The sequence below is a fragment of the Ostrea edulis genome, chromosome 1 (genome assembly GCF_947568905.1).
Source record: "Ostrea edulis chromosome 1, xbOstEdul1.1, whole genome shotgun sequence".
Classification (NCBI taxonomy): Eukaryota; Metazoa; Mollusca; class Bivalvia; order Ostreida; family Ostreidae; genus Ostrea; species Ostrea edulis.
The window spans coordinates 2,961,838-2,975,410 of record NC_079164.1 but is presented as its reverse complement, the minus strand read 5'-3'; the positions used below and the strand labels follow the sequence as shown (position 1 = coordinate 2,975,410).

Sequence of the window (13,573 nt, the reverse complement as noted above, 5' to 3'; positions counted from 1 at the left end):
TACCGAGATGGGATCCACTATATTACAAGAAATTACATTCTGAAACAAATAGACAATGAAACACATGATTAATAGATCAAATATCTTAAAACATGTCTTACATGTATCTATTCAGATTATCATTCATTGATTTAGTCTATTAGTGGATCATTTTTATTACCGATGTTTCTAACTAATATTTGTCTTTTTTTTTTCGAAGTGTGTAATATGAAATATTTCTTTATGTAATATATATCTCTTGATAAAGACGCAGGTGGCGTCGAAAATTTGAGATTTGAATAACATACAACACAGTCGTAGCATCCTTCTCTCTCTCTCTCTCTCTCTCTCTCTCTCTCTCTCTCTCTATATATATATATATATATATATATTGTACATTTCTTACTTCGTTTACATAGCTTATTTTTATTTATTTATTTATTATTTATTTATTTTTTGTATTTATTACTTGTTATCATCTTTTATAAATGATGTATGGTTAAAATAGAATCTCTCTGGGTACGAGTTAGCTTTATCTGGAAAAGGTCGCAGTTATAAAATATTGGGAAACTTTTCCTGCAAAACCAATGACTACATCTATCTCATCAGTTGCGATGTCTGCCAGAAACAGTATATAGGAGAAACAACAGACTTTCGCAGACGGGTCAACAACCACTGGTCCTCCATCAGAACCAAAAAAGAATTTCCAGTAGCAACACATTTCAAAGACAATAATCACCGATGGGAGGACATGACAGTAGTGGTTATTGATCATGACCCTAGTTGGTCAGATACCGAAAGAAAGCAGAAGGAAAACTTCTGGATGCACAGGTTGAAGTCATTTGAACCGAATGGTATCAACAAACCTACTGACTTCACCAGGATGAACACGGGCTAAACCTTTGCTAGATTTTAAGCTTCATCTAGACCTACTCGTCTGATCATGTCCCTAACAGTGGTACTATGACCATTTTTGAACACATGTTTTTCTTTTCAATTCTGTTTACAATCAGCCCATCCCTTTCAATTACTTTGAACTTCATAACCGATTGCTTACATGTAAAACCCATTTATCAGTTTCCGCAATTCTAGGTTTTTTGCACATCTACCCTAGACATGATCAATACGGGAATGTCTGATGTTGATTCAATTTTCTGGGCTGCTTATTCTTTGTTTTTGTTTGGAGTTGGTCCATTTTGTTAATTTATTCAAACTTGTTGTTTATATTATCTTTCTCTCAAACTTTGTTCATTTCTTACTTCGTTTACATAGCTTATTTTCATTTATTTATTATTTATTTTTATTTTTTATATTTGTTACTTATTATTATCTTTTATAAATGATGCATGCTTAAAATAGCATTTCTCTGGGTAGGAGTTAGCTTTACTATTTGTCAACGTAATTGGGTTAACTCGTTCCACTTGAGATTAATTAAGTTTATTGTTTTTCATTTCGGACATTTTGGATCAGCTCTTTGGACGAATAAGGCATGTCCCAATTCGCTCCACTTTTAACATTGATTGGCAAGCCTAAAGACCAAAAACATGTAGCCTGCATTGTAAATACGTTGGTAGATTAGTGTAGTGGTAGTGCTAGATGTATTTATATGTAGTTTTTGTTATTATTCTCTGTTGATATTGGCCACATTATGTAATTCTTTTCGTTTGTCCTGAAGACGGGACGGGTCGTTCCAAAATTTTAACAATCTCGTTGTTCGAGCCTTTGGTCATTTTAGTGCTTTGTATAATGTTTTGTATTTGACCTTGTATCCATGTTGTGGATCCGACACTCTGAGGTATCGGGTGTTGTTGGAACTGTAGTGCTTTTATATATCTCAAAACCAGGAGACTGACCATTAATACAAGCTGGAGACTGGCCATTAACACCAGCTGGAGACTGGCCATTAACACCAGGAGACTGGCAACTAACACCAGGGCACTTTTTTAGTTTGACCTTCGCGAATTTCTCAAAAATGTATTACATGAAAAGATGAAGATAGATTTAAGAGTTGGGTAACATGGATCCCTGGACATACCATGAGGACTACGCATCCCCAGTCGACCGGTCACATCCACCAGGAGCCCCATATCTCGAACAGGTCAATAAATATAAATCAACATCAAAGCGGCTCTTTTATAAACTCAGCAAAACATCTGAGAGCGCTGAAATATCCCAATACTGGTGCACTGTTACTGAAATGATTGGTGTCTCCAATAACAATTCTCTGGTCGCTGTAGTTCAGGGGTAGAGCGTTAACTTCGTAATCAGGAGTTCGTTCCATGACCGCATCAAACAGAAGATACAAACATAGCTAGTCATTGCTCCTTTGCCAAACGCTGGATATTTAGAATTGAGAATCACGGGTGTTTCGAATATTAACTTAAAAACGGAGGTCCTGTGTTACGGCAGATGTTAGCACGTTAAGGAAATCTTACTGATACAACCTTGAGCGCAACGCATACATGTATAGGTGTAAAGTTGTGGTATTTTATCTACAGCTTGTGTCGTCTCAATATGAGTGAAATTCTCGTCGGGACGTAAAACAAAGAACCAATCAACAACCAATAGTAGTTCAGTTGCGAAAACAATTTCAACCACATTTGTTAAAAATAGCAATTTTGAAACTCAGATGACGACCATGTGTGTAAACGTAACACTGACGATATTATGTTATACTATTAGATAAAATCTCAAGCCAACATTATGAGATTTGAAAGCAATGAAAAAGATACAATGTGGAGATCCGGTGTACGCAGTGGTTGACGACCAAGTCACAATTCGAACACAGCCAGGTACAGGGGTGTTCGAGGGGACGTTCCGGTTTGATGAGGAATTCAACGTACTAGACCTAGTGAGTGATATAAGCAGACTGAATAGGTACAATGACTCTTCGAATACAGGAGTTTGAAATAGTTTGAAATAAAAAATGAAAAGTTAAACATTAAGGTACAGCTAACAAGAAAGTATCACGGCCACTGTGATATGTCAAGATTAATTTGGAAATCGCACATGTTTGTCAAGACCACGCAAGTATAATCTATAACAAGGTGAAGATAACGAACAGTGATCAATCTCATAACTCCTACAAGCAATACAAAATAGATAGTTGGGCAAACACGGACCCCTGGACACACCAGAGGTGGGATCAAGTGCCTAGGAGGAGTAAGCATCCCCTGTTGACCGGTCACACCCGCCGTGAGCCCTATATACTGATCAGGTAAACGGAGTTATCCGCAGTCAAAATCAGTGTAACAAGGAATACAAAAGGTATCTGAATTGCATCATTAGAACAAAACAAATTATATTCTATGATTTCGTTATACAAGCATGTGTAGACACAATATTTATCTCATATAGCCAAATTCCAAAGGGATTCCATAGCTTTTTTCCTGTAGCCTAATGCTAATAGCGTATATAGAAACTATATGTAATTTTGTTCTTTATAAATGAATAAAATAATGATAATAATAATCATTGTATAGAGTTTTATTACAAAAAAATGGTTTTAAATGCATTGCTTTTAGTAGAATATATTTGCAGGTTACATATCTTGGATATAATTACATTATACAAAATAGGAAAAATATCTTAACCGTGTTACTGTTCTTTTTTCTTAGGACCTATCAAAATTATTTTGGAATTTGAAATAACGGATTCCAGAATTTGATAAAAAACATTCGGAATTCGTGATTTCAAAATTTGAAATCCGTTATTACCAAGTTTACAAATTCGTTATCACAAATTTAATCCGTGTTTCAATGTTTGAAATGACGACTTGAAATCGAAATAACGAATTCTGAAATTTGTTATTTCAAATTAGAAATATATTTTTGATAGGTCCTAAATGGTCTTCCATACTCCTCGTTCGTTTGAAATATTTCAAAAAAAATGTTTGAATAAGTATACCCAAGTATGCCTGTAAGGCGACACCAAAACGATTTCTTGTTTGTTGGATCCGTGCGCTCGTATTAAATGAGAACGTAAGGAATAATATTAATTTGAATTTCCCACTTCCGGAATTTTTCGGCCAATTTTCAACTCCATTTTTAACAAAGTCATTACTGCACTTGGAATCAATGGTATTTCAACTATGTCAGCAAAAACCTGAACAACATTTAATTTTTTTTTAAAACCCGCAGAGCCACTCGATCCGAGGACAGTCGTAAAAGTAAGCGAAAAGAACAGGAGTGTAGTTCTTCCAAACACAGCCATGAACTTTAGTTGTGGACAGTTGGAAAGACAGTTATTAACAAAAACAAATTATTCTTTTGCCCAGTTCTGGATCATTGCCAGTTTCGAATCATTTTTAATCATTTTCTAAAACTGCTAATTACTGGAATGAGTTCTACTTAGAAAGGTAAATCGCGTTTGAAATGATTAATGAGGGATACAAAAGTGATGTTATTTTTTATTTAACCCAGGTTTATTACTTGTCACACTTTTATAATACACAATGACTTTGATCGACATCTTGGTCATTTTCACGCGTGGGAAAAATCGCGTTATATGAAAAAGTATGTAGCTAATGTATAACCATGTTTCTTGCACAAAACATAAATAGATTTAATTGATACATCTTTCAGTAATAGCATCAATAGATATTTCTTTTTTAAGTATATTATTGTAGTAATGATGCCTTACCAAAGAAACACCGTTTGCTGAACTAATGTCGGATCAGTCGTGTCACACGCGTCAATATGAACTTAGTTTTAAACTTTTAGGAATATTTCAGTTCATATCAAAGGCCCTCTTGGATTTATTTGTCACATATAAAAAGCGCGCATTATTTTTATTAACTCAACAAATATTATTTTTAGTTAGAAAATTGTGACTGTCAATATACTATGCATTGTAAATATACTATGCATCAATATTTACTTCTTGAAATTGATATTTAAAATGTATACTGTAGTTTATTCAACTTTAGCTTATTTGATTTTATAACTCTATCATTTTGTTAATCCAAGGTTCCCATCATTTCCAAAATCGCACGAAAATTGCGAGAAATTGTTATTCCGTGTAGATATAAAGTTTATATATTGAACAGTCTCTGAGAAAGATAATCACAAATGTTAATTAATTTTGGCTATGTCTAAAAGTGAAGCTTTGAATATTGTTCAAAAATGTAAAGATTAATTTAAACTAGTGTCTGATTTATTTTTATTTCTACAAAAACAAGGTTTATCTTAAGCGGAATAAATATACAGACATACTGATTTAAAGTATGAGGACGATTGAATATCGGATCGGATTAGTCAATGTTCGGATCGGCATGCAGTCGTTTCAAACATCTCGTGATTCGGAACTGGTGGGGGGATTCGGAGCAGACCTATGGACCTGGGTACGGAAAATGTAAAGCACTGTGACATTTACAACAATTTTCAGATAATTTAAATGATTTTTGCATTTGCGAAACTTCTGATCTTCTCACAAGAAGATTGAAGCCTAAGTCATCTTCCTGGTACCGCCAGCAATCGTTAATAAAAATATGATCCGAAACAGGGTAAACGAAATAGCAATTACACATGTATGCACATGCACACATACAATTTTAGATATATTCACTGAATTTCTGTATTTATTTCTTCATTAAATAATGGTCTTGTATACACAATGCTTTGAACATGTAAACTAAGCAATATATTATCACATTTGGGGTATAAAAAAAATGTCTTACAGAAACACCGCCTGAATATTTTACTAAATTATCAATATGTGTATTCCAAGGGGCATTAGCTGTCATTTTGTCACCAAATATATAATTCAATGAAAATTGCTCAATATTACATATTTCAGAAATAACAGTACGATTTGATTATTTCAAACATTTTATATCCCCAAAGCAGGAACATGAATTATGTAATTTTGGTGATTAAATAATCATTGGCAATTATTCGTCCATATGTATTTCTTTACACCAAAAGCGGTTATCATACATAGTCTGTTTAGGGTTTTTCATGTTTTTGTACAAAATAAATGCTTTTATTAGTCTTTAATATGTATCCCTGTGTCATTGAGAAATTTTGAGTAAAAAAGATTACCATCACTTTCACAGCTAATGTCCCTTTAAAAATAGAATATTGGTTATTTTACCTGTTGAGGTGATTTTGAATATATGTTTCATTCTTTTACAATACAAAAGTTTAAGAAAGCCTATATATATATATATATATATATATATATATATATATATATATATATATAAGCACTGAAAAGGCCACGACACTGTTGGTTATTTAAAACTCGAATTTTCGACGCAACCCGCGTCTTTATCAAGAGACATATATTACATAAACAAATAACACGCAAAAACGACAAGTATCGATAAACTACATTGATGACAAGAGTGATACACTGTTGTACTGAGTGATAAAAATGGTGGTGGTTTCGTTGTAAAGGGTGTTTACTGACTATGGTTTAGAGAGTTTGTACCATGGTCGGGTCGGGATGAAAATAGAATTATTCTTGGAAATTACAGAAATCAGATAAATTTAGAGAGAAATTTTACAAAACAATGTGATTATGGAATAAAATGATGGGAAGATAATGATATGGACTGATTAAGTTCAAAACAATACCAGGTATGCCGTACCATTGATAATTCGGATATGGTGAACAGCGAAAAATAATGATTGCCAGAAGAACACGATCAAACAACAAACAAGGTCAATCAAAAGACACAGATCTAGCATTAAAATCGAAATCAACAATCAAATAGGTGAATGGGAGAGAAGTCTAAGGAAAAGGATACAGTATAATTTTTCAAGGTAATACACCTTTCAAGGTCAGACAAATTAAAGCCGCATTCTAGAAACCCCGACATTGCAACACAAAGAGCCATGCGAATCCGAACCTATGTGGATTTAGAATAATGTTTTACCATAGTGTTGAGGTCTTAAGATGATATATTAATAAAATACTCGTCTTCAAGGTCAATTCATTCTTTCCTTTATTTTAAATATATAATATATATATATATAATCACTCGCTTTGTTCTTTTACCATACCGCCTGAAAATTATGATGAAAATAAATTATAATATTATAAATAGTAAATCGCTCGCTCGTCGCAATTTTGGGGGGTCATGAAGAACAGGAAGTTTTATTGGTGTCGCCTAAGAAAAAAAATGTAGCAAATGTTTCAATCTTTAAGAATATGATATACGTTTTTAATCATTGTGTTATTTTAAAAACATACTAACATGAGATAACACACATGTTGTCATTGTGTCTTAATTTTCTTACTTTCCGGCAACGATGAGGTATTTTAAATGCAGGTTTTCGACGAGTTCCCAACATTGTATAAAACAATAGAGCAGAAAATGTCCAATCCTTTCGAAAGTTAAAAGGTGTTTAAAGACGTCACTAGGCATTAAAGGGTTAATATATTATTCTTAACTTGCTTTTTAGGATTCTTATGTATAATGAAAGGCGAAGATAACGAACAGTGATCAATCTCATAACTCCTATAAGTAATACAAAATAGATAGTTGGGCAAATACGGACCCCTGGACTACTATTAGATAAAACCAGAGGTGGGATCAGGTGCCTAGGAGGAGTAAGCATCCCCTATCAACCGGTCACACCCGTCGTGAACCCTATATCCTGATCAAGTAAACGGGGTTATCCGTAGTCAGTGTGCAACGAACGGCCTAACGATTCGCACATGTATGAAACATGTCACAAAAGCATTTGACCCAATGATAGGTTGTATTGACGAACTATATCGTTATAATGACAATAGAATTTGTGAAACGCTGACTTTAATCGATACTGTTGAAACCCCTGTACCATCAACTTGTTTGGCAGTAGCTTGCCGCGATTTAAAAACTGACTATACCCAAAACAAGCTCTTGCCTGTCGAATTAGTTGAGAGATATAAACACCATATGCAAGTGATAATGAAATATTGCTACATAAATATGGGGAGTTGACGATGGAGAAGCTGAAACCATCCCCTGTGTCATACATTTGAGTTGTCAGTTTGCTTTTAAAGACCCAACTTTAAGTTAACGCCCCCAATTTTACCTGTGTGGTGATCAAAGATAAGCCGCTGGTCAATCAAACTTTTAACAATAGAGCTTAGGTTGATTGACGTTTGTAGAGACCATTGTCTACTGCTACTTGAGAAAGATGTTTTGATAACAAGCATGGTTAATGATGACCGGCGGTTTGTAGATCTCAAGGAAAGCCCCAGTATACCTGAGTTTTTATAGCATTGACTCCCACCTAGAATATTTTAATGGCTAACGTCACCTACACAATGCAATTTATCATTGTATTTTCTCTCTCCATCTATATACATGTATTATAGATTAAACAATCAGAAATCAAATAATAATAATAAAAAAAGAAACAAACATAAGTTATTTCTATTCATGATTTATTATGACTTTATATTTATAAAAAAAGGAACAATTCTTTATTGGCGCAGCACATCAACATGTAATGGTTATATTGCTCATGCATAAAACTGTTACAGTAGTTAAAAAAAATGTTTCTGTTTGGGATACCACATGGATTATAAATTACACAATCAGAAATCAAACAATAGTCAAATAGCATAAGTTATTGAGATATTTCTATTTATAACATTCATAATTTATCACGGCTTTATATTTATAAGAGAGAGAGAGAGAGAGAGAGAGAGAGAGAGAGAGAGAGAGAGAGAGAGAGAGAGAGAGAGAGAGTTTATATTTATAAAGAGAGAGAGAAATGTGTATATTGTAGCAATAATATAGATAGATGAAATAATATGGCATGACAATAGTGTTGCATACGTATGACAATAATTACTAATTTAGTCAATGATTGAGAGTAAGGGAGAGAGAAAGGGGGGTAGCTATGTGTCAGCTTCTGTTTGGGATACCATCGTGACACAAACACTATGTCCACAGAAACCCTACAGACGGCCCATATTAAGGGGTATCATTCTTCATTTGGTTGTACATGTACTCAGATCTACTTGGATTTATTCATTCTCTCAAAAAATGGATATTTTACCTACTACACTCACGACACCGCGAACTCCCAGGACACCAGGAAGTGCCCGGTAACGCCGGGTAATATTACATTTAGGAAATTGTTTATATACGATATATAAAAGTTTAATTAGAAGTTTTAAAAAGCACAGGTTTAGAAATGGGCTAAACCTGTTATCTGCAATATATAAGTATGACCAAGTTTGAAGGTTTATGGGAAATAGAAATGCGGTATGCATGTAGGTAGAAATTTTAATTATTTTTTTGTTGTTGTTGCACAAATCAAGACACTAAGCATAATTTGTGATCTGAGAAGTTCCCTGTGTATATCATAAAAAATATAAACAACAACTGATCTCTTGGCCAGGTAAATTCCAGGTAAATAACATTGACCATGGATAAGCTCAACCCACATTCACTGATCCGTGGAGAAACCGTACAGTGTTTTTTTTAGGGGGGGGGGGGTCTTTAATGTCTACTTTCAATAAAATATCCAAGTATGAAGCAGAAGTGGACGACTCTGTGGTGTCTTTTATCTCGAATTCACAGGGATATATCAAATCGACATATGAATTAAAGTTATTATTCTTAATAGACAAAATGTCGTCGATATATCTAAATCTCGAATTGAAGGCCACAGCAAGAATTTTTTTCTTCTCGCCTAGAAGTTTTTGAATAAATTCTGCTTCATCTGAATATAGAAACAGGTCAGTTAACAAGTGAGCACAATGCATGCCCATGGAAATTCCAAAAGACTGTTGGAAGACCTGATTACCAAAGACTACGAAAATATTATAAATAAGGAACTCTAGCATGTTTTTTTTATTTCGACTTCAGAGTACTTGTGCGTGGAATCAGAGTGGTGTTTAACAAATGTAATTCCATGTTATTTATTTGATCCCATCTCAAGAATGGGGTTTATTCTTTGCAAACAATGACCCAAGAACGGTGATAAATATCAACTTGTATATTTTTAGCACAGTTGTGTATTAGTACTTTTGATTTCCTGTTCGATGGGAATGTACTTATATGACCTATTGTTTCATTTGTATAAGGAAGTATATAGCGACATTTTTGAAATGTGAACAAAATGGATGGTATGGTTTTCGTCATATTTCTGACTTTTGTCTGTTTATCAGTCACGTTCGACCCTAATATGTGTAGGTGAGTGAGAACTGTGTACATTATTTAAATATGTTTTAATTGATAAGAAATCGTGTTATTGCGTTCAAAAACTAAAAATATATTGATGAATATATTCAATTTCAGTTCAGGAATATGTTGTTTCAACTATATCCTACACAATAACAGATGTGCAGGTAAATCAGGAATCATTTATAGTTCTTCATTAAATCATTTAAACGTTCCTTTGTAAATCATAATTTCGAGTTTTTCATGCATTCTGAAAACGTGAAGACAACGAACAATCATCAATAATATGTTGTGGAGTTGTCAAATTATGTACATTTTTAGAGCAGTAAATATATTGATTAAATACACGTACATATATAGCCACTGGAATCGAATAAATTCATAAATGTTTGAGTTTTTGTAGAATGTGAAGCAGGAACGTATCTTATAAACTGCAGTCAAACATGTCATGATGGATATTATGGCAGATTTTGTAAGGAAAAGTGTTCTCAAGCTTGTAATGAAACATGCAATAAGGTCAACGGACGATGCCCAGGTATTTCTATTTAATTTATAATGTTTATGTTTGTAACCTCCTCTTTTCAGTTCTCTATTGTAATTCGGATAATAAAAAGAATGTGTGACATTTAATTTTGAAACCATTTCAATGTCGATATACAATCAATTGATATGGCAGTAACTACAAACAACATACCACAAACAGACGTAGACAACAATAGCACAGAGGAAAACATCGCGAAGACAATAGAGGATTTCCTGAAGGAAAGATTGTGGGTAATTGCCGGCGTGTCCTCTGTTCTCGTTATTCTAACCTGTGGGTGTATCGGAGTCTTCTTCTTCTGCAAAATATGGTGCGTATTCAGTGGTGCTTTGTTGTGGGATTTGACAGTTTAACTTTCAATGTTTTCGTGTTTAGAAATGGTGTCGGCACGTTACATAATTGCTGTTTCCAACTCTTTAAGCATTACCTTTCTAAATTGAAAGCCATAACTACATATTTCAATATTACAGATTGGTTGAATTTGTAAATATGATTAACGAAAACCGTAGATATAATTATGCACACTGTTTTCATTGTAAGTTTTAACCCGATCGATGTAAATTGGTATACTCCAACCATATTGTGTTTCTGATATTTCAATTTTCTGTTTAATCTTTTCAGCAAATGTGTTGGAAAGAAAAGAAGAACACTGGGTAATGCTCATTTAATGTTCGCCTATTGTCTGAATTTTTTTTTTTATATTTCGTAAGAAGTGATTTTAATTCAAAAGTTTACTTGTTCTCTTACATGAAGGACAAAATCCCAACCAGGACACACAGCCATCGTATAGTGTGCGGTATGAGAGTGATAGAGACATACAGGACTTCTCCGCTAACATTACCCGACCTCCACCGACCAATGATAATGGATCTGCTAATGGATCAGCCAATAAACATGTACCCGAGACACCTAACGTTGAAAACAGTAAGCCTAGAACAAAGAAACGATACAGCCTGATCCGTAAAGTCACTGTGTCCCAGGAAGTGACGTCATGTTCCAATATGTCTGAGGAAGACGATGATGTGTTCGACAGTGATGAGTGTGATGACTATACAAATACTTGTGGCGGCGTACAGATCTCAGGACTTCCATCAAAGCAGTCCTCCTTTGACACGTTTCTGTCTCCATACGATAGCTCACAGTCAGGAAATGATGACAACAGAGCGTATGGGAAATTATGGAGATGACAGCAATAACACATCTTCTTGTGTACGGAAATATACATGATATTTCCTTTGATTATACTGTAATCATTTCAGTGGGATTCAAATTTTGGCTACTTCAGAGGTGATATCTTTCAGAATAGCTGTGTTTATCTTTTCTTACACAGACAAATCGCTGAATCATGATTATGCCAATTAGTCCAACAGCTCCTACTGATGCCCTAAAATAAGTAGACGAACAGGAAATGGCAGCAATTCTTCATAAACAGCAACAAAAAATGTTTGTCTTTCAGAATAAGGCAGTGAATTCCATTGGTCGAGGGCTTATCACGTGAAGGAGACAACTCGTGATACCCCCTCACGTGTAGAGTGACAACTGTGTCCCTCCCTGTAGACGATACAGTTTTGATAGCGCAAGACAGAGAGATAGCACTCTAATGATATGTAGGACCATTCTAATAGTGACGTCATTGTCAACATTAATGATCACAAATAACCCTATTGCGAAGATAGATATGCTTTGTTTAACATATACATCTAATAAATTATAACATTGAGATTAAACCAAAACACTACATGAAGTTGGGGTAACATTAATACATGTATCACCGTTCGAAAACCAGTGAACATTTATTTAATTTTTTTGCAGAAAAAATTGTTCCGATTTTGTTGACGTTTTAAATAATAAATCAAATCAATAAATGTTTGATAGTTTTTTTTTATTTTAAAGGATTATAAAACTATTGTAGACTGCCTAGCAGGGAGACATCACTAATAATGAAGCATAGACACCCTCGGGTGATAAGCCCACTACGGCAGGACAATTTGTCATGTCGTTCTGCTAAACAGTCCATAATTGTATGTCACAGGATGAAATAATTCATGTTTAACATACTAATATAATTTTATTGCGTTATTCATTTCATCGTAAGTCGTTTTCATTTCATTCATATTAATCGGGATGAACGCTGATTGGTAGAGAGAGGAATGTGCTAAGACAACAGCAAAAGCTCTATTTGAGAATTGCATTTGTCATTATAGTTTTCCAGAGAGGCTACATTCCGATCAAGGTAGAAATTTTGAAAGTAAAGTCATCAAAGAATTGTGTAAAATTGCTGGTGTCAGTAAGAGTCGAACTACACCTTATCATCCAATGGGTAATGGTCTTGTGGAACAATTCAATCAAACCTTGATTGAAATGTTGGGAACTTTAGAAAATCACAGCAAGGAAGACTGGAAATCACACATACTTCCTTTGGTACATGCATATAATGCATCAAGACAAGACACCACAAGATTTTCACCGCACTATTTAATGTTTGGATGACATCCTAGACTTGCTGTCGACACATTTTTAAATTTAGATGACTCAGATACATCAAACTCAACTAGTCGTGCAAATTATGCAGAAAAACTTAAAGGCTAAAGTTTGCATATAATGTTGCCAAGAAAAAAATTGAAATGAATACTTCCAGGCATAAACATTACTATGACAACAATGTACGTTATTCCAAATTAAGAGATTGGTGATCGTATCTTAGTTAGACTTTTAGCAAAGAAAGGGAAAAGTAAACTATCTGACAAAAGGGCAAAAATTTCCTTATGTCGTTTTAGACATTCCAAATTGCGATATTCCTGTATACAAAGTTCAAAGATCATCTGACAAAGGTCAACCTAGATTTTTACATAGAAATTTATTATTACCCTTTATGTATCTTTCAGATGATGATTACACTTCAGAAATCCCCCAAAATGTTT

At 34.0% G+C, this 13,573-nt stretch overlaps 1 protein-coding gene across 1 annotated transcript; it reads left to right on the top strand.

The window, feature by feature from the left end:
• The first annotated feature begins 10,006 nt into the window (after positions 1-10,006).
• On the top strand, positions 10,007-12,508 carry LOC130050705 (uncharacterized). Its single transcript, XM_056150944.1, has 6 exons — positions 10,007-10,123; positions 10,229-10,278; positions 10,515-10,646; positions 10,815-10,962; positions 11,274-11,305; positions 11,406-12,508. The coding sequence occupies exons 1-6, from the start codon at positions 10,050-10,052 to the stop codon at positions 11,837-11,839; spliced, it is 870 nt and encodes a 289-aa protein (XP_056006919.1). The 5' UTR covers positions 10,007-10,049; the 3' UTR covers positions 11,840-12,508.
• Positions 12,509-13,573: the final 1,065 nt, after the last annotated feature.

What these genes read in the sequence shown, in the direction of transcription:
- LOC130050705 (XM_056150944.1), top strand. Translation starts at nt 10,050, where the DNA reads ATGGATGGTATGGTTTTCGTCATATTTCTGACTTTTGTCTGTTTATCA. An exon ending in ACACAATAACAGATGTGCAG is followed by an intron (nt 10,279 to 10,514) that starts GTAAATCAGGAA and finishes GAGTTTTTGTAG; the next exon opens with AATGTGAAGCAGGAACGTAT. An exon ending in TTCTTCTTCTGCAAAATATG is followed by an intron (nt 10,963 to 11,273) that starts GTGCGTATTCAG and finishes TAATCTTTTCAG; the next exon opens with CAAATGTGTTGGAAAGAAAA.